At 47.3% G+C, this 22,734-nt stretch overlaps 1 protein-coding gene across 5 annotated transcripts in view; it reads left to right on the forward strand.

Moving 5' to 3' along the window:
* Positions 1-20,488, forward strand: part of LOC137418024 (uncharacterized) — a 102,405-nt gene extending 81,917 nt beyond the window's left edge. For 2 of the 5 annotated variants that reach the window (XM_078774798.1, XM_078774690.1), the window contains exons 3-6: positions 2,621-2,985; positions 7,629-7,802; positions 16,806-16,967; positions 18,136-20,488. In XM_078774798.1, the coding sequence (XP_078630924.1) occupies positions 2,621-2,985; positions 7,629-7,802; positions 16,806-16,967; positions 18,136-18,237 (803 nt within the window). In that variant the 3' untranslated portion in view covers positions 18,238-20,488. Of the gene's footprint in view, positions 1-2,620; positions 2,986-7,628; positions 7,803-16,781; positions 17,014-18,135 lie in introns of all 5 variants that reach the window. The other 3 variants (XM_078774757.1, XM_078774658.1, XM_078774720.1) reach the window with 2 other exon arrangements.
* The last annotated feature ends 2,246 nt before the right edge of the window (positions 20,489-22,734 follow it).

Genomic DNA, 22,734 nt, shown 5'->3' on the forward strand with positions numbered 1-22,734 from the left:
TGATGTTGTTCCTTTCTCAAACCTAGCCTTTGCTCGATCAATGTGCATCTTATTGGTAACATCTTTGTAACAAGCTTTATGGTAGCGGAGACCTTTTGCGAGCAATTCTTCAGCAGAGGAATATTGCAAACGTCTATTCAATGATGCAAACTTTGTTTCACCATACGTGTACTGTTCCTCAGCACCTGCCATCAGTTTCTCGACAGAGGAGAGTTTTGGTTTCGTTACAAAGGTTGTATAGTCTGTTTGCCCTATGGCCATTTGGCATACAAAACAAAGTCCGAAATCTACTGACTTCTCAATCTTCCTGGGTGGTGAGTCACTCATCTTGAAGGTAGGTGTAATTTTCTAGACACTCTTGAACTGTCGTCGGTCCTGCAAAGATAGATACTACTATTCAGATTCACATTTCGTCAACACAGTCAAAACCAGACCTTAACTAGATGGTGGAAACTTAATTAACCGATTTCATGCCGGCCGACCCCACTTTGGCTGGTATATGTCCACTATTTTATTTTCCTTGCATTTTTCTGTAAAAACAATGGCAGAAATGGCTTCCTTGGGTCTGAAAACATATAAAAGGACATATTATTCATGTTTATATGATATCTAGATACAAAGATATGCACAAAAGTGTATTTTCCAAATTTTATGGCGGCCATCTTGGATTTCTTCGAATTACTACCTATTAGACGTAAAAGAAAAAATGGAACCCTATTTTTTTTACATCTCTATAATATTCTGAAGCAGAATCCATTGCTAAATCAATTTTAACAAACAAAAAACACAAACAATATTGTTATGACATATGGGCCTGCACTACTAGGAGAAAGGGAAGGATGAGGAGGACAAAAGGTTTGATGGTGATGGGAAGAGGCACAGTGAGGTGTTGTTTAAGGGGGGGCGGGAATCGCAAAGTTGAAGGTTGGAGGAGGTGGAGGTATGAGATAGAAGGAAGAGGAAGTGGGGAGGAGGCAGCTTTGAGGAGGAGGGGGGAGGGGGGAGAATTAGAGAAAAATAGTAGGAGGGGAGATTAGAAGGGGAGGGGTGGGGGGGAATTTAGAAGGGGAGGGGTGAGGGGGGAGTTTTGAAGGGGAGGGGTGAGGAGGGAGTTTTGAAGGGGAGGGGCAAGGGGGAGTTTAGGAGGGGAGGGGCGAGGGGGGTGTTTAGGAGGGGAGGGGTGAGGAGGGAGAATTGAAATGGAGGGGTGAGGGGGGAGTTTTGGAGGGGAGGGGTGAGGGGGGAGTTTAGGAGGGGAGGGGTGAGGGGAAATAATTGAAAGGGAGGGGTGAGGGGGGAGTTTTGGAGGGGAGGGTTGAGGGGGGAGTTTAGAAAGTGGATGATTCATGAAAAACATGAAATATTTATTACAAACTGGGTTTGTTGTGATTTTCAAGTCAGAGATCCGTTTGAAAACGATAGAGGAGGGGTGGAATGAAGGTGAGTTTCAAGAATGTATAAAGGAATGACTGTAAGAGATGGAACTTTTTTTTTTTTAATGAAATCATTTGAAGAGGAAATTGAAAAAAGCCTTTCAAATCGGAAGAAAAACAGCGTGTCGTAATAAACCACTGAATAAAACACTGCAGGGGAAAGTTTAAAGTTATTTAAACAAAACTGTGAAAAACAATCTGGGAAAAAGTCCCTGAAGTGAGGGCGTGGATCAGAGAAAGGAGAAAGGGTTAAATGAGATGGAGGAAACAAGAATTGGAAAGGCGAGTATCGGCTGGAGATGGAAGGAAGAGGTGTTCGAAAAGGAGATGAAGGGGGCGGGACGAGACATCAAGCACACGTGGGGGCCCGCTCGGAAAAAACAAAATAATAAAATGAAAAATTTAATTTTTTTGTATTTAAAACGTTAGACAAAGGGTAGATGTTTGAGGAAGTTAGGAGAAGAGAAAATCGAAGAAATAAGCAATACAGCGAAGGAAAGAACTAAAATTCACAAAACACCGATTGGGGGAGGGAAGCCTAGAGAGCGCGGTGCGAACAGAAAACGATTAATTATACACAAGTTTGCACAAATTGCAAACCAACACCAACTAGAAACACACAGTAACACATCGACAATAAAATAACGAGTGGAAATTTGACAAAGACACGAATGGGAAAATACTTAAACTTTGATGCCGTGCAGAGGTCGACGTCGCTTCCTTGCTCGAGGGACCGGAAGCGGAAGTCAATCCGACTGGAAGCGGATTGCTCGAGGACCCGGAAGCGGAGGTTACGTTTTGTATCCCACTGATGGGCCACATCTGGATTCGAATCTTCACCAAAATCTAATCATTTCGTCCTTGTCACACACCCAACCTGTCCACCAAATTTCGTCCGAATCCAGCCATAATTTTTTTAGATATCTATCCTGCTCACAGACAAACAAACAAACAGACAGACAGGTGTGAAAAGATAGCCACGCCCACCTTCCCTGACGTCGGTAATAAAACGGGAGCCACTGCAGTTGTCATTGGTCTTAAAGTGAAGATTACATTTGATCAAATGAATCAATGTACAAGGTATGTTAAATGGTTTCCTAGAAAATTGAAATGTGAAATGGACTTAACGAGTTGAAACCTTGAAGGTGCAATGGCGAGTGATTTTCATTTTGTTGTGTTCATCACAGGGATGCAGCAAACATTAAGAATCCGCTTTGAGCGCATCGTCTGGTCCTTCCTTGTGGCTGTGGGCGATGGCGCCTTTCTTCCACGACTCTATGGTCTTGCAGAACAAGGAGACTCGGATTTGGGAGAAGCAAAGACAATAAACCGGGCACAAAATGGCGGCGCTTGTGTTGCTGCTTCCGATTGTGATGGAAACGGCGATGTTGCTCATAATGATGGTGACAAAACAGAAGTTGTCAGAGACAGGGAGATGAGAAGCAGAAAGGAAGATGAGACCAGAGCGGCCTTGGATTACATGGATCGGGTGGTCATTGGTTCAAGACTCCAACAGCTCCGAGCCACGAGCCGATGGAGAGATAGATATCGGGTACGCCCAAGTATTAGAAACACAACTTTAACAACTCAAACTGATTATACAGTTGGTAGTAGAAATGCAGTCTTTTCTCACTACATGGTGCACTTGTGTCTTGTGGGTGTGATGACATTAATGTGACAGTTTTATGTCGTCACGTTTCATATAGCTGCATGAGGTGTACATATGAAAAGCTTGCAATATAGTAATGTGGTGGAAAAGCAGGCCCTCGCAGGATTGATAAGATAGAGGAGCAGCCAGGATCCAGGATTGAGTGACACGTTGAGGGGGTTACACGTGTCTGACAAACCGAAGGATAATACCTCGTCAGCAGCATGTGTGCAACATTCATTGGAAGTTGTGGCCAAAATTGCTGCAGAAATAGAGTAAAACTAGAAAACATCTAAAAATGCAATGCCCGTCTGTGCCACTTTGTAATCGGACGTCTTCTTCCTCTCATTCCTCTTCTTCTTCTTCCCTGTATGCTAAACATGACCAAAACAGCAAAGAAAAAGAATGCAAAATGAAAATTGACGATTTTATGGAGCTTTGACCTTTGATCTAAAAAAAACAACCCAATCAGGTTCTATATTTTTATTGGTGAACCAATTTGGTGACCCAATAGGTCAATATACAAATTCTGAAAATTTTCAGGTCAATCGGATGAAAATTGGCGAGTTTATGCAACCTTTACCTTTTACTTTTTGACTAAATGATTAATTTGTCTTCTCCATAATCTCATAATAAAGCTTTGTTGAAACTTTGATGACAACAGCTCAAATGGTTAAAAAGGTACAGCCTGCCTGGACAAACGCATACAGACAGACAGACAGAGACATACAGACGGGTCAGGTAGTCGGCGACTAAACTGGCTACCCTCACTGGCTTGCCAGTGGGGAGGGTGGCACCCCGCAGGACTAAAAACAATACTTGTCAAAGGGCGGATGAGCTCCCTTTGGGAGCCAACGGCCATCCAATAAGGAGATGGTGTCTCCAAAAAAAACACTCATCCGGTTGTTCCGGTTTCTTCGGTAGTAGGTTGTAGGCAGCAGCCACTCAGAGTGGTACTACCATTCGGACTTAGGAGCGTTAAAGTTGTGCCCGGAACCATCTTACACCCTCCATGTCAGGATTGCTGAATTTTCTTTCTGTCTCACTCAAACTATAGCTTCCGGGCTAGCTTTAATCTCTCTCTCTTGCAAACAAACATCATACACTTTTCATCAAACACTTTCTTTACTCATTTTTACACCTCACCTTTACATTCTCTCTTCTTTACTTCTCTTTCCTCTCATTTCCTCACTTGTCCAATTAAATATGAAAAAGTCTTGGGAGGGACCGATACTACTACTGCCTGAGCCCCCCCCCCCCCCCCTCTCATTGATAGCAGAGGCAGGCAGGTCACCGGAGATTCTTTGCACTCCAGAATGCCGGGAACTCGGGGCCATTAACTTTTCAGCTTTGCCTGTTGAATGAACGTGACTCTTTTTCAATTCATTTCACCAACATTCGCGGTCTTTCTTCAAATCTTTCCTCTGTGAATATCATCGAGCAAGTTACTCTCCTAATATATTGCTTCTCTCAGAGACCCAATTGTCACACGACGTTCTTCTTAACTCCTTTAACATTTCAAACTAAAACCTTCACTCACGATTCCGCTTCAAAGGAGGAGTGTGTGTCTACTCCAACATCAACACGCCTGCTGTACGCCTTGTGGACCTCGAATCTCCAAACTTTGATGTCATCTGGCTTAAGATTTGTCTCCCGACGATCACTGTTTTTCTCTGTTTCACGTACTGCTCTCCCAACTCTACAAACTTCACAGCTTTCTTTGACTATCTTAATTCCTGCCACGAGGCAATGACATCCGAACACCCACAAGCAGAATTGCTCTATTTCGGAGACCTCAATGTACACCACAGGGAGTGGTTGAAATCATCCCACACGGATGTTGGGGGAGTTGAAGCTCTTACATTTTCCATTCTCAATGATTTGGAACAAATTATCACCCATCCTACCCATATCCCAGATCGTCATGACCACTCTTCCAATACTTTGGATTTGTTCTTCACCTCCAATCTGTTGCGATACAACTACACAATTTCACTTCCAATTGGTTTTTCTGTCCACAATCTTGTGAACATCACTTTACTTGCCACCACTCCTTCTCCTCCGACTGCTTCAACTAAATACCAGTATTGGCATTTCAATAGCGCTGACTGGACTGGTTTACGAAACTTCTTTTCTGATTTTCCCTGGAAAGACTACCGCCTCTCCTCGGGCGCTGCCTCTATCTCTGCCGAACGTATCGCTGAGGTTATTGTTGCAGGAAGGAATGGAGGCTTATATCCCCTTCTCTTTCAAGTTTACCTCTCCTACCAACTCTTGGTTCAATAATTCCTGTTCCGCAGCCATTCATGCAAGAGATGCGGCATATCGGACATGGAAAAACTCTTCTTCCTCCGACTCGCATTCAGCTTTCATATCTTCTAGAAATAATTGCAACCATGTTATTCGTGAGGTGAAGCATTCCTTTATCCAAAAGAAATGTGACAACCTCTCATCTTCTTCCACTAATAGATCTTTCTGGTCATTAGCCAAAAGTATCGCCAACAACTTCTGTCGCTCTACCTTTCCTTCGCTGTTCCGTTCTGTTGATACCATAGCTGTCTTTCCGACTGATAAAGCAACTCTTTTTGGTTCTCTTTTCTCCTCTAATTCCACTCTGGATGACTCCAACATTCCATCTCCCTCTGATTCACCCCATACCAATCCTATGCCGCTCCCTATAATCTCTTTCCATGCAGTCAAAAAAGTACTCCTCTCTCTGGACACAAGCAAGGCATATGGACAAGATGGCATTCCTTCTTGTGTCTTGAAGGAGTGTGCTTCAGAACTTGCACCTGTGCTTGCTCGTTTGTTTCGTTTTTGTTTAAAAACCAAAACTTTTCCTCTTTCCTGGAAACATGCCTTAGTACAGCCTATTTTAAAGAAGGGTGATCGTTCAAACCCTTCCAACTACCATCCTATTGCTCTGACTTCTACTATTTCCAAAGTCTTTGAATGTATTCTCAATAACCATTTCCTCAAGCATCTTGAATCCCACAATCTTCTATCTGACCATCAATATGGCTTTCACAAGGCAAGATCAACCGGTGATATCCTTTCTTACATTACAAATGTCTGGGCCTCTTCTCTGAGAGACTTCGGGGAATCCTTTGTTGTAGGCCTTGATAGCTCAAAAGCCTTTGACAGAGTTTGGCATCGGGGTCTGATATTCAAGCTTCCCTCTTTCGGTTTTCCTCCTTCACTCTGCTCTCTCATATTGAGCTTTCTCTCTGACTGCTCTATCTCTGTAATTGTCCATGGCTCAACATCTCCCTCTTTCCCCATCAACAGCGGTCTCCCTCAGGGTTCTGTCCTGTCTCCAACACTCTTCCTGCTTTTTATCAATGACCTTCTTTCTTCTACAAACAACCATATACACTCATACGCTGATGACTCAACATTGCATTCCTCCATGTTTTTCCCATCTGCTCCATCTTCCCTCAATCGATCTGCATCTCGTTTGATCACAGCCACCTCTTTAAATTCGGATTTGCACAAGATTTCCCAGTGGGGCAAATGTAATCAGGTTAAATTCAATGCTTCTAAAACTAAATTTCTTTCCATCTCTCTCTAAAACTCCTCTCAACCCCCGCATTCACAATTACACCATGTGATACAATCAACCTACTAGGTATTACCCTAACTTCAAATTTATCCTGGAATCCACACATTACACAAATAGCTAAATCTCCCTCGAAGAAACTGGGAGTCCTGTTCAGATGTCGAAGATTCTTCTTCTCTGAACAGTTGCGCTTCAACTATCTAAAGGATTGATTCGTCCTTGTATAGAGTACTGCTCTCACATCTGGGGAGGTTCTGGCTCCACATACTTCCTGGACAGAATTGAATTAAAAGTAAATCTACTTATCAACTCTCCCAATCTGACCTCAAAACTTGACCCACTCAAATTACGTCACAAAGTTGGTTCTCTTTCTCTTTTCGACAGATATTTCTTCGGTTTCTGCTCCCAAGAACTTGCTGCTTGTGCACCTCCGCCATTAGCGAGCCCACAGAATATCGACAAGCCACTTAGTGGCTCTGACTGTCGTCGTCGACAGAATGAAATTCTGACATTCTGTTTCTGACAACTTCCAGTCTCCTTAAACCATTTGTACCACTCTCTGATACTGGTCCGTGATAGCGGATTCCTTCCATACCTTGTACGGAAATTACGCTGAACTTGCGTGTTGGATCTCGTCTCAATGAACCATTCGACGCACTGAGCTTTCTCCTGTGGAGTCGCCATTTTATTTTCCATTAAACTACTAGACCTGAAAATAAAGAAAAGTTTATGCATCATATAAGCTAAAGGGTGACGTCACATCATTTATGGTTCTAAATATATTCACAACAAAAATTGTCCAGGTCTTTTTGGAAGACGAGTATTTTCAGCTAGTTTATGGACATCCCAGAGGTAATGAAAATGAAACAGCGCAGTGATTGATCATGGCTAAGCTTTCAGGATAAGTGTTTACATCATCTAAGGAGTTGCGTTAACCCAAGAGTTGAATAATGTTGTGAATGTGTGAATTTTCTTATTGATTTTTCAGGAGAGAGTGGATTGTTATCCACACCTGGTTATCACCAGTTCACGGGTTGCCCCATCAGATGAATGCCAGGCTTGCCAGCTTCCGCGCGTTTCTCGCTTCCTCATATCTCTTTCCGGACAGCAGAGACATGATCTCACTCTAAAGCTTGACCCCTTCCTGGCTGCGGACAAGCAGGTTAGAACTTCGTTACAATTGATGTAATCCTGTAACTATTTTCATAGCCTTCTGATTAACCATGGTAGAAACAGCATTGTACAAAAGGTTCAGCAGACATGTTTATTAGGTATGTATAACGTGCACTGTATGAACACTCACTGTTCAGTTCTCCTTAAACCTAACTGGTGTTGTTACGAGGCCAGAGGAAACAAGGACTACATGAACGTCACCATTGTCCAACAACAACAACAACATGCATTTTAAGGCCATTTTCCCTGCTAGAGCGGGGGTTAGCCTTGCGGTCCCCATGACAATCTTCTCCATTTTGCCCTATTTTCTGCATCTCTCCTTGTTAACCCCCTTGCCCGCATTTCTTCTTCCACCATCTTTAGCCAAGTCTTTCTCGGTCTTCCCCGTCCTCTACTTCCTTCTACATTAACTTCCATCACTCTTCTCAACCAGTCACTTTCATCCTTCCTCAACACATGACCAAACCATCTCAACCTGTTCCTCTTCACAGCATCAATCACAGGCAATATTCCCATCATCTTTCGCAATTCATCATTTGTCTTCCTCTCTCTCAACGATACTCCGCACATCCATCGAACCATTCGCATTTCCACCCTTTCCAGCCTTCGTTGCTGCTCTACGTTCATTACCCATGTCTCGCTCCCATAAATCATAACACTTCTCACACATGCAGCATACACCTTTCCCTTCAGCTTCAGCGACACTCTCCTCCTCATCAGCATGCCACTCAGTTCCCGAAACTTCTTCCATGCACATCTCACTCGAGCAACCGTTGCCGAGTCTGATCCACCTTCTATTCAGCATGTCTCCGAGGTAGCAAAATGTTTTCACACCTTCCAGCTTCACGCCGTCTCCAAGATCCAACTCAACATTTCCTCCATCTGCAGCTCCCTCTGTGCACACATTACATTTGAATGTAGCTGCCACACTGGTTAATGACCCTCTCAGACCACTACATTTTTTATGAACCCACTCAGCGCACATTGTACATTGAATGGAGTTCACTCCGACACCCTTCCTGCACACAGCACACGGCCACTTCCCAGTTCTTTCCACCTCACCACATGCTTTACCACTTGCCATCACCTTCGTCTTTCTGATATTCACCTTCAGACCTTTTGTCTCCATACATTCCTTCCACGTGTTCATCTTTTCCTTCAGTCCATCCATACTTTCCGCAATCAACACCAGATCATCTGCATACAACAACTCCCACGGTAAACCCTCCTTTACGTTCTGAGCCAGCACCTCCATCACAGCTACAAATAGTAGTGGACTTAGTACCGACCCCTGATGCACTCCCACCTTCACCTCAAACTCACCACTGTTCCCGTCCTTCGTCCTTACAGCTGTGCGCGCTCTTTTGTACATTGCCATCACTACTCTGATCAACCATTCCTCCATTCCTAACTTCCTCAATGCCCATGTCAATACTTTGCGTGGAACCCGATCGAATGCTTTCTCCAGATCAACAAACCCAAGAAACAACTTCTTCCTCTTCTCCATGTACTTCTCCTGCAACTGGCTCACAATGAAAAGCGCATCTGTCGTTCCTCTTCCTGGCATAAATCCAAACTGCATGTATAACGTGCACTGTATGAACACTCACTGTTCAGTTCTCCTTAAACCTAACCGGTGTTGTCACGAGGCCAAAGGAAACAAGGACTACATGAACGTCACCATTGTCCAAACTGTTTATTCACGCATGCGCATACAGAGTCGCCATTGTCATATTCAAACATATGCAGACGCAACATAGCAATACATCACACTCACTGTCAGGCTGTATGGACTCACTGTATGTCACACTCACTGTAAGGCTGTATGTAGGCTACTCACTGTACATCACACTCACTGTAACTGTAAGGCTGTATGGACTCACTGCATGTCACACTCACTGTAAGGCTGTATGTACTCACTGTACATCACACACTGTAAGGCTGTATGTACTCACTGTATGTCACACTCACGGTTAGGCTGTATGTACGATACTCACTGTATGTTGCACTCACTGCAAGGCTGCATGTGCTCACTGTATGTCACACTCACTGTAAGGCTATGTACGATACTCACTGTATGTTGCACTCACTGCAAGGCTGTGTGTACTCACTGTATGTTGCACTCCCTGTAAGGCTGTATGTACTCACTGTATGTTGCACTCCCTGTAAGGCTGTATGTACTCACTGTATGTCACACTTGAAGGAGCTGGGGCTCCCACGTCGATCGGAAGAATGGACGCGACAAAAAGCTGGAATTCATCCGAGTTGCTTTAATCAAACCAAACACTCAGGCACTCTGAAAAGCCCGTTTATCGGGCAGCAATATATATACATATTATCCCGGAGCGTTTGCCCAGGAAAGGCGAGAGGGGGCGTGGCCCAGCGTCCTGGCTGCGGCCTGGCAAGTTGAGGGCGAGCCTGCCCGGGCATGCCCGGGCGTCCCGACCGAGGCCTGGCAAGTTGAGCGCGGGCCTGCCCGGGCGTCCTGGACGAGCCCGGCATGGTGATCGCTCCGCGTCCTTGATAGGTGCAAGGCGATTGTGAAAACCCAGCGGTAGCCGCTACACACGTCCCCCCAGAATCGACTTGCACCGGCAGGGTCAATTTGAGGGGGGTCCTGATGACCCGGCCGAAGCGACCCCTGGCGGGTCGTGGGAGGGGGTCCGGTGTGGTGGTGGGCGGTCGAGTGGGGGGCGCCGTGGACGGGGGGCGGCCTCGCCGCGGCGGAAGGGCCACCCGTGGTGGGTGGTCGACGTCCACGTGCGCCGGCTTGAGGCGGTCCACCGCAATCCGGTCCGACCTGCCGCCGATGTTGATGACGAATGACTTGTCGTCCCGTCGCAGCACCCGGAAGGGCCCGTCGTACGGCGGCCGGAGTGGCCCCCGATGTGCGTCGTGATGCACAAAAACATACTCCGCTGTGCGAAGTGCTGGGGGGGACGTAGGACTGGGGGTCACCGTGGTGGGATGTTGGCACGGGGGCAAACCGTCGGGCGGCCTCCTGGAGGTCCGAGCGCTGGTGAGCTGCGGACCAGGGACTGGTAGCGTCGGGCACGAATTCGCCTGGGACGCGTAGCGCCTGGCCATAGACAAGCTCGGCGGTGGATGCCTGGAGGTCCTCCTTGGGGGCCGTGCGGAGGCCCAAAAGGACCCACGGCAGCCGGTCGGCCCAACCGCCGTCTTGAAGGCCGGCCATGAGCGCGGCCTTCACGGAGCGGTGGAATCGCTCGCACAACCCGTTTGCTTGGGGGTGGTATGCCGTAGTACGGTGGAGCTTGACCCCCAGGTTGCGGGCGACCGCGCCCCACAGCTCGGAGGTGAACTGTGGTCCGCGGTCTGACGAGATGTCCGCCGGTGCGCCGAAGCGGGCGACCCAGGTAGCGATGAAAGCCTGCGCCACGTCGGCGGTGGTGGTGGAGACGAGGGGAACGGCCTCCGGCCACCTGGTGGTCCTGTCCACCATGGTGAGCAGGTGTGTGAACCCCCGTGACGGGGGGAGGGGGCCCACCAGATCCACGTTGACGTGGTCGAAACGTCGTTCGGGCACGGTGAAAGGTGCCAGCGGGGCCTGGGTGTGTCGGTGGACCTTGGCCCGTTGGCAGGCCGTGCAGGTGCTGGTCCAATCGCGGACGTCTCGACGAAGGCCGTGCCAGACAAATCGCGCCGACACCAGCTTCTGGGAAGCTTTCCGGCCCGGGTGGGAAAGGCCGTGGAGGGAGGCGAAGATGCGACGTTGCCAGGTGACGGGCACGATGGGGCGAGGCTGGCCTTGGGAGACGTCGCAGAGCAGGACAGTGTCCGCGAAGGGGATGTCGGCCAGGCGGAGGCCCGTGTCCGCCGCCCGGAGGGCTTGCACCGTGGTGTCGGTGGTTTGGTCCGCCGCCATAAGCGCAAAGTCCACGCCCAGGTGGACCGCGTTCGCGCTGGCCCGGGAAAGACAGTCGGCCACGGCGTTGTTTTTGCCGGCGACGTGCCGATTGTCCGTGGTAAACTCCGACACGGCGGAGAGGTGGCGCTGTTGGCGGGCCGACCACGGCTCCATGACCTTGGCCATGGCGTAAACCAACAGCTTGTGGTCGACGAACGCCGTGAAAGGTCGGCCCTCCAGGAGGTGGCGGAAATGGCGGACGGCCAGGTGTAGACCGAGGAGCTCCCGGTCAAACGTGCTGTATTTGAGCTCGTTCGGCCGGAGCTGCCGGCTGAAAAAAGCGAGTGGCTGCCAAACCCCGTTCACCCATTGCTCATGTACGGCGCCCACCGCGTAGTCGGAGGCATCCGTGGTGAGGGCGATGGGAGCGTTGAGCACCGGGTGAGCGAGCAGTGTTGCGTCGGCGAGGGCCCGCTTTGAGCTTTGGAAGGCCGCATCCATTGCTGCGGACCAGGCGATGTCGTGCTTGGCCGGCTTGCCCCAGAGGGCTTCGTAGAGGGGCCGCATGAGTTGAGCAGCGCGGGGCACGAAGCGGTGATAAAAATTCACCATTCCCAGGAATTCCTGCAGGGCCTTTATGGTGCGGGGACGCGGGAACGTGGTGATGGCCTCGACCTTGGTTGGCAGCGGCACGGCCCCGTTCTTGGTGATGTGGTGGCCCAAAAAATCAACGGCCGTCGTGCCGAAGTGGCATTTGGCCGGGTTGACGATGAGGCCGTGCTCGCTGAGGCGCCCGAACAGTGTTCGGAGGTGGAGGAGGTGCTCGGCCCGGGACGTGCTGGCGACGAGGATGTCGTCCAGGTAAACAAAAAGGAACGGCAGGTCATGCAGCACGCCGTCCATCAAGCGCTGGAACGCCTGAGCCGCGTTCTTGAGACCAAACGGCATCCGCAAGAATTCGAATAAGCCGAACGGCATGATGACTGCCGTTTTAGGGACGTCGGCCGCCCTGACAGGTACCTGGTGATATCCCCGTATGAGATCAATTTTCGAAAAAATGACCCGTCCCGCCAGACGGGCGGAGAAGTCTTGGATATGCGGGATCGGGTACCTGTCGGGGGTGGTAGCGTCATTGAGACGGCGGTAGTCGCCACACGGGCACCATCCACCCCCCGGCTTTGGCACGATGTGCAGTGGCGAGGCCCACGCGCTATCGGAGCGCCGCACGATGCCGAGGTGCTCCAACGCGTCGAATTCGGCCTTCGCCACGGCGAGCTTGGCTGGGTCGAGGCGGCGGGCCCTGGCGTAGACCGGCGGGCCCGTGGTTGGTATGTGGTGCTCGATCCCATGCCGTACTGCAACGGCCGAAAACGTCGGCCGCGTGAGGGCCGGGAACTCCGTGAGCAGGCGAGCAAACTCGTTCGCCGCCGGGACGGCGCATGCCAGCTCGGTCGGCGCGGAGCTGCTCAATGTGCATACCAGGGAGCTGAAGGTTTCGGCGTTGATTAAACGACGCCGTTGGACGTCCACCAGCAGTCCGTGTGCGCAGAGGAAGTCGGCGCCTAGCAGAGCCATGGGCACGTTTGCGGTTACAAACGTCCAAGCAAAGCGTTGGCCGCCGAAGCAGAGGGTGACGTTGCGTGGGCCGAAGGTGCGGATGGTCGATCCGTTGGCCACAACCAAGGAGGGGCCGCAAACCGCGGATTGCCTGTCCTGGTCAGAGGCGAGTATGACGCTCAGTTGGGCGCCGGTGTCGCACAGGAAGCGCCGTCCGGACGCTTTATCCGTGATGAACAGTAAGTTGCCCGTGTGGCCGGCGCTCATGGCTGGTAATGAACGCCGGCCCGGCCGTTTCCCGGCCTGCCGAAGGTGCACGGGGGTCGGCATGTCCGGGCCTTCTGTCCGAACCTGGCATGATAGTAACACCACGCTTGGTCAGGTGGAGGTCCCGGTCGTCGTGCTGGAGGTGTTCGGCTCGGTGTAGCGGCCGCCAATTGCGTCGGCAGTTCGGTCGTCGACCGTGCCGGGTGCTCGGGCGCCATGGGTGTTGCGTCGGACGGCGGTGGGTCCCATGTCGCCGCTGCGATGCGCTGTCCTGCGGCGGAGATCTTGTCAGCTTCTCTGGCAAGGGCCCGGGGATCTGTGATCGTCGTGCTTGCCAGGGCGAGGCGTACCGGGTTAGGCAGCTGACGGAGGAACAGCTCCCGGAACAGGAATGCCGGAGAGTGCTCGCCGAGCAGTGAAAGCATGTAGTCCATTCGCTCGGAAGGGCGCGTGTCGCCGAGCTCGGGCAGGTCGAGCAGGCGCCGTGCGCGTTCCGCCGATGGGAGGGCGAAAGCGTCGAGGAGAAGCTTCTTAATCGCGCCGTATTTGTCAGCGGCTGGCGGGCTCTCGAGGAGGCTCAGGGCGCGGGCCGCCGTGGCCGAACCGAGCGCTGCTACCACATGGTGGAAGCGGGTGTCGTCGGCCGTGATGCCTCGCAGGGCGAACAGGGAATCCGCCTGTGCGAACCAAACCGCCGCGTGAGCCTCCCACTCCCAGAAGGTAGGCAGTTTAAGGGCGACTGCCGTGTCCATGTCAGTAGGTCACCAATGAAGGAGCTGGGGCTCCCACGTCGATCGGAAGAATGGACGCGACAAAAAGCTGGAATTCATCCGAGTTGCTTTAATCAAACCAAACACTCAGGCACTCTGAAAAGCCCGTTTATCGGGCAGCAATATATATACATATTATCCCGGAGCGTTTGCCCAGGAAAGGCGAGAGGGGGCGTGGCCCAGCGTCATGGCTGCGGCCTGGCAAGTTGAGGGCGAGCCTGCCCGGGCGTCCTGGACGAGCCCGGCATGGTGATCGCTCCGCGTCCTTGATAGGTGCAAGGCGATTGTGAAAACCCAGCGGTAGCCGCTATACACTCACTGTAAGGCTGTATGTACTCACTGTACGGTATGTCACACTCACGGTAAGGCTGTATACACTCACTGTGTGTCATACTCACTGTAAGGCTGTATGTACTCACTGTACTGGTATGTCACACTCCCTGTAAGGCTGTATGTACTCACTGTATGTCACACTCGCTGTAAGGCTGTATGTACTCACTGTATGTCACACTCACTGTAAGGCTGTATGTACTCACTGTATGTCACACTCACGGTAAGGCTGTATGCACTCAATGTGTGTCATACTCACTGTAAGGCTGTATGTACTCACTGTATGTCACACTCACTGTAATGCTGTATGTACTCACTGTATGTCACACTCACTGCAAGGCTGTATGCACTCACTGTGTGTCATACTCACTGTAAGGCTGTATGTACTCACTGTATGTCACACTCCCTGTAAGGCTGTATGTACTCACTGTATGTTGCACTCACTGTAAGGCTGTATGTACTCACTGTATGTTGCACTCCCTGTAAGGCTGTATGTACTCACTGTATATTAACAGACATCACCACGTCAACGATAACAGACATCACCACGTCAGACGTTAACATACATCACCACGTCAGACGTTAACAGACATCACCACGCCAGACGTTAACAGACATCACCACGCCAGACGTTAACAGAAATCACCACGTTAAACGTTAACAGGCATCACCACATCAGACGTGTACAGACATCAGCACGTCAGACGTTAACAGAAATCACCACGTTAAACGTTAACAGGCATCACCACATCAGACGTTAACATACATCACCACGTCAGACGTTAACAGACATCACCACGCCAGACGTTAACAGACATCACCACGCCAGACGTTAACAGAAATCACCACGTTAAACGTTAACAGGCATCAGCACATCAGACGTTAACAGGCATCAGCACATCAGACGTTAACAGGCATCAGCACATCAGACGTTAACAGGCATCAGCACATCAGACGTTAACAGACATAAGCACATCAGACGTTAACAGGCATCACCACATCAGACGTTAACAGGCATCAGAACATCAGACGTTAACAAGCATCAGCACATCAAACGTTAACAGGCATCAGCACATCAGACGTTAACAGACATAAGCACATCAGACGTTAACAGGCATAAGCACATCAGACGTTAACAGGCATAAGCACATCAGACGTTAACAGGCATCAGCACATCAGACGTTAACAGACATAAGCACATCAGACGTTAACAGGCATCAGCACATCAGATGTTAACAGACATCAGCACGTCAGACATTCACAGACATAACCACGTCAGACGTTAACAGACATCACCACATCGGACGTTGACAGACGTCATCACATCAGACGTTATCAGACATCACCACGTCAGACGTTAACAGACATCACCACGTCAGACGTTAACAGACATCACCACGTCGGACGTTAACAGACTTCATCACGTCAGACATTAACAGACATCACCACGTCGGACGTTAACAGACCTCATCATGTCAGACGTTAACAGACATCACCACGTCAGACATTAACAGACATCACCACGTCGGACGTTAACAGACCTCATCACGTCAGACGTTTACAGACATCACCACGTCGGACGTTAACAGACCTCATCACGTCAGACGTTAACAGACATCACCACGTCCGACGTTAACAGACCATCACATCAGACGTTGACAGACATCACCACGTCAGACATTAACAGACATCACCACGTCCGACGTTAACAGACCATCACATCAGACGTTGACAGACATCACCACGTCAGACATTAACAGACATCACCACGTCGGACGGTAACGTACCTCATCGCGTCAGACGTTTACAGACATCACCACGTCAGACGTTAACAGACCTCATCACGTCAGACGTTTACAGACATAACCACGTCAGACGTTAACAGACCTCATCACGTCGGACGTTAACATACCTCATCACGTCAGACGTTAACAGACATCACCACGTCAGACGTTAACAGACCTCATCACGGCAGACGTTACCAGACCTCAACACGTCAGACGTTTACAGACATCACCACGTCACCACAACTCATGAATTGGTATCATCGAAATTGACTTTATTACAAGAAGTTTTCCAGACTTCGCACTTTCATACTTATTAGATTTCCATAAAACGGATTACCCTCCCTGTTTGGGGAAGCAATTCCACAATTTCAATGTTTATTCACCTTCAGATAACCTCCGGTCCCCTTTGCCAGGAGTTCGTTGTTGGTCGAGTGTGCAAGGAACGCACGTGGATTTACCATGCGCTGAAACATTATAAAGCGACATTGTTTGTGGCATGTCAGGAGGAATCTTCTTCTTCCACTGCAGCAGATGAAAAGCTTCACAAACTACGGCAGAGTGGATGGCTTGATCGGGTGTGTACTGGTGGCATATCGTGGTGTGTACTGGTGGCATATCGTGGTGTGTACTGATTGCATCTCATGGTGTGTACTGGTGGCATATCATGGTGTGCTAATGGCATCTCGTGGTGTGTACTGATTGCATCTCATGGTGTGTACTGATTGCATCTCATGGTGTGTACCGATTGCATCTCATAGTGTGTGCTGATTGCATCTCATGGTGTGTACTGATTGCATCTCATGGTGTGTACTCATTGCATCTCATGGTGTGTACTGATTGCATCTCATGGTGTGTGTTGATACGATCTCATTGTTTGTCCTGATTGCATCTCATGGTGTGTAGTGATTGCATCTCATGATGTGTATTGATGCCATCTCATGGTGTGTACTGATTGCATCTCATGGTGTGTACTGATTGCATCTCATGGTGTGTATTGATTGCATCTCATGGTGTGTACTGATTGCATCTCATGGTTTGTACTGATGACATCTCATGGTGTGTACTGATTGCATCTCATGGTGTGTACTGATTGCATCTCATAGTGTGTGCTGATTGCATCTCATGGTGTGTACTGATTGCATCTCATGGTTTGTACTGATGACATCTCATGATGTGCACTGATTGCATCTCATTGTGTGCACTGATTGCATCCCATGGTGTGCACTGATTGCAACCCATGGTGTGTATTGATGCCATCTCATGGTTTGTACTGATGGCATCTGATGTGTACTGGTGGCATATCATGGTGTGTACTGATGCCATATCATGGTGTGTACTGATGGCATATCATGGTGTGTCCTGATTGCATCTCATGGGGTGTACTGATTGCATCTCCTGGTGTGTATTGATTGCAGACACTCGTCGTGATCGTGTACACATGCACACCAACACACACACAGGCACACTTACACACACCATACACACACACATACACACACACACACGAACAAAGGTGGATATACTTTGAGACCCACTCAAAGTTCCATCTCCTGAGGCCCACACACGTGTGGGGATAGCAGGCAAAAACAACTTGCATGTATACACACACACACACACACACACACACACACACACACACACACACACACACACACACACACACACACACACACACACACACACACACACACACACACACACACACACACTTACTGTGTCTGTTCCCATTTCCTTGTATTGCAGCAGTTCAAGTGGCTTCAATGTTTGCTGCACAGAGCAGATTTTTTCCAGCAGAAAAGATTTGATTCAAGTAGTGCAGGGCAAGGAGGTGGTGTTGGCTGGTGAACGTCGCAGGTCTACAAGAGCCTTGTGTCGCTGTCGTTGAATTGTTCTTGGGATTCTTGTTGGGGATCGATTTCTGAAATGTGCACCCATTGGTCTGACAGCTGCCCGACTACACCCACATTTGCGCTGGATTCCACCCACCAAAGCATCGAGACGAAATGATATAGCCACCATCTTGGTATTCTCGTGGGCCTAACCCATTTGGCCTGTAGGTCTCTGCTGATTATACACTGCCAGGGTTTGTTGCGTCAGATTTCAATTGCCTTTATTTGGGACGAGTTATTCACGATGAGGGACCCCAAAAAATCAAATCATATGTCGAACTAGAACGCCACTCAGTAGAGCGCATACTCCCGCCGTGGGTCAAGTTGGAGACCAATCTTCCAATGGTAAAAAATCCTTCAAAAAATTCCTGGATCCGGAATAATATCCTGAGCTTCACCAAAAACTAAGCAATTCTTCCTTATCCCAAGGGCAATCATCCCACCAACTTTCATCCAAATCCGTTCAGAACTTTTCCAGATATCTTGTTCACAAACACACGAACACACGAACATATGAACACACATACGCACGCACCCACACACACACACACACACACACACACACACGGACACGATCGAATGCATTACTCCCTGGCGGGAGTAATAATATTAGGGTTTATCAAGCCTGTCAGAATGCACGGTACATCAAAAAGGACGGTAATTAAGTGTTATAGTGTGTCATCAAGTGTTGCATTATGCAAATTACTAAAAAAATAGCACATAATTTTTGAACAGCCCAATATTGGGGTGAAACAATCCGTGACCGTAAGATGAATAAGCTCGTTCTGATATAACCGTGGCGGAGGCTGACATGGATGAGAGATTTCTAGTTATCTTTTTTTAAATGTGCATTAAATGCATGTTTCCCAACCCTACTGTTCATCTTTTAGAAGAGCTTTAAATACATGTTTCCCAATCCTACTGTTCATCTTGTAGAAGAGCTTTAATTACATGTTTCCCAATCCTACTGTTCATCTTTTAGAAGAGCTTTAATTACATGTTTCCCAATCCTACTGTTCATCTTTTAGAAGTGCTTTAAATGTGTGTTTCCCAATCATACTGTTCATCTTTTAAAAGTGCTTGAAATACGTGTTTCCCAATCATACTGTTCATCTTTTAGAAGTGCTTCAAATACGTGTTTCCCAATCACACTTTTCATCTTTTAGAAATGCTTTAAATACGTGTTTCCCAATCGTACTGTTCATCTTTTAGAAGTGCTTTAAATGTGTGTATCCCAGTCACACTGTTAATCTTTTAGAAGAGCTTTAAATACCTGTTTCACAATCACACTGTTCATCTTTTAGAAGAGCTTTAAATACATGTTTCCCAATCACACTTTTCATCTTTTAGAAGAGATTTAAATACGTGTTTCCCAGTCACACTTTTCATCTTTTAGAAGAGCTTCAAATACGTGTTTCCCAATCCTACTGTTCATCTTTTAGAAGTGCTTTAAATGTGTTTCCCAATCATACTCTTCATCTTTTAAAAGTGCTTTAAATACGTGTTTCCCAAACATACTGTTCATCTTTTGAAAGTGCTTTAAATACGTGTTTCGCAATGTACTGTTCATCTTGAAGAAGTGCTTTAAATACGTGTTTCCCAATTGTCCTGTTCATCTTGAAGAAATGCTTTAAACACGTGTTTCCCAATTGTACTGTGTTTCCCAATTGTCCTGTTCATCTTTTAGAAGTGCATTATATGTGTGTTTCCCAAACGTCCTGTTCATCTTTTAGAAATGCTTTAAATACGTGTTTCCCAATCGTAATGTTCATATTGAAGAAGTGCTTTAAATATGTTTCCCAATCGTACTGTTCATCTTGAAGAAGTGCTTTAAATACGTGTTTACCAATCGTCCTGTTCATCTTTAAAAAGTGCTTTAAATATGTTTCCCAATCGTCCTGTTCATCTTTTAGAAGTGCTTTAAATGCGTGTTTCCCAATCATCCTGTTCATCTTGAAGAAGTGCTTCAAATGCGTGTTTCCCAATCGTCCTATTCATCTTGAAGAAGTGCTTTAAATACGTGTTTCCCAATCATCCTTTTAGAAATGCTTTAAATACGTGTTTCCTGATCACACTGTTCAGCTTTTAGAAATGCTTTAAATGTGTGCTTCCAGATCACACTGTTCATCTTTTAGAAGAGCTTTAAATACGTGTTTCCCAATCGTCCTGTTCATCTTTTAGAAGTGCATTAAATGCGTATTTCCCAATCACGCTGTTCAGCTTTTAGAAATACTTTAAATACGTGTTTCCCAATCACACTGTTCATCTTTTAGAAATGCTTTAAATGTGTGTTTCCCAATCATCCTGTTCATCTTTTAGAAATGCTTTCAATACGTGTTTCCCAATCGTCCTGTTCATCTTTTAAAAGTGTTTTAAATGTGTGTTTCCCAGTCACACTGTCCAAACCTCAAAAAAAAAAAACAGACCAAGCGCCGTCCCCATTGAAACCGCGACGCCACAATCACAGCCCTAATGACGTCATTGCCAACAACCAGGCCACAACATAAAACAGAGATCCGCAATATCCTGGCCGATTAACATTTCCACACTCGCCACCCGGTGTTCTCCACAATGACATTGCATACCACAACACCATAACACAACTGCCCGGTGCAATCAGCACGGTGGAAGAGTTCTATTTCTTAATGGAAGAAGGATGGAAGACTCCACTTTGTTCTTTTGTTGTTTATTAAACTCAAAAAGGGTAGGGAATTACGAACTGATGCAAGGTAAATACCATACTAAACGAACTACACTTTAACAAAGCCTTGTTCAGCCGGTCGTGGCATGATCTTCTCCTCTGCAGATCCTCCTTCGTTCCTTTGTCCAGCGCAACTCCCTTCTCCAAGTCCCATCTTCCTTATATTTTTAATTTTCACTCCCATATATGGTATGGAATGTAAGTCTCCGAGCAGACTCTCTCGGCTCAGACAATGAGACATTCTGGTTTTTGTCTTGGAGAATTCTGAAACCCATCTTAGACAGTTATTATCAGTTGGGATAATTAAGCACCTTTTTATCTCCTTTGTAGGTCAATTCTTGACCTGTCCATGCAAGCCTTTTCTCCTCCAGATTCCATTTCTATACTTTAGACAAAAACACATTTTTGGAGAAGGAGAAGTATATGGAAATATATGAACACATATACTTTTTGGTATTCTCCCACAATCCCTCATTTTTTCTTTTGTTGTTTATATTAATCATTAATCTAAACATCAACCTATTTAATATTCGAACCATAAATTTGGTAATCCAATTTTCCCATACATAAGGCATACACCGTCATTCTGGAAGAATATGATCACAAAACATTTCTCTTTCCATATTAATAATCCAATTCACTTCATTTGCATAAAGCATACTTCACTTCACTTTTACCAAAACACAATAATTTCAGTTCACCATTAAAAATAATAAAAACATCTGCAACATTTGGCAATACGTTTTACTTCAAAACAAATGTTGACTTTTTGTTTGAAAAGAAGGGGCTGATCACTCGTGTTTGAAATTCAAGTATGAAACATTTTCTTCTGATGTCTTCATGGCACCTACACTATTTTGCGTAGGATTTTCTGCTGTTGTGATAGCTGGGCAGAGTCACAAACTGACCCTGCTTTTGCATGTAACATTCTTGCCACTCTTGCTGTGAGCCAAAGTAGATTTGAACAAGGCCTTCATCCAATTGTCGTTGACTTGCCTCCTCACTCATCATGAGTATGGAGCAAGTGTTGATGTGATGTTGGTTGACCAGCAAGATGTGGAACAGGGATGCCGGATGCATCCGCAATGATGATATTGGGACCAAGGTACTCAAGTTGTCCATGGTCCATACCAGGAGCACCCAGCAGAATCGTGCACAGCTGTTGTGAAGAAAAGGCACAGCCGTTCGCTTGTAGCTCCATGCTGGCTCCCCGGAAGTTGGTGAAGTACTAACACACGTCACCGCATCCCGTAGAAGTTGCAGGTAAAATGTCGTCGTCCTGCAATTGCTGATGTAATGAGTGTAGGTGAACAAAGTAGGTGATCGCTCTTGTTTCATATGTTGCAGTGTGATCCAGGCCAATGGTCACATAAGTCTCCCTTGGTGAAGGTAAGCATCCATCTTCAAGTTACAAAGGAGAATGTCTTCATCATTCTTTGAGAAGGAGGGTGTATGCCAAGATTAACTTCATTTTAGCCACAAATTTCTTTTTCGAACTTCTTTCCAGATGTCGTTATCACTCCATTTGAAATGGGACCTGGTCTTTCCTTTACTCAGCCACATTTATATCTGCTCGCCACACAGATTGAATCAGATGGGGTACATTGTAACATGAAATCACTATATTTTAACTAATCATGTATATCTTATAACAACTTCAAACGAATAATATTCAAATCGGGTATATGTTTTATACTACTAAACTAAGAATAACATCCACAATTGCTTTCAGGTTCATATAATTCAAAAATT

This window comes from Myxine glutinosa, chromosome 1, assembly GCF_964187855.1.
Source record: "Myxine glutinosa chromosome 1, kmMyxGlut1.1, whole genome shotgun sequence".
NCBI classification, from domain to species: domain Eukaryota; kingdom Metazoa; phylum Chordata; class Myxini; order Myxiniformes; family Myxinidae; genus Myxine; species Myxine glutinosa.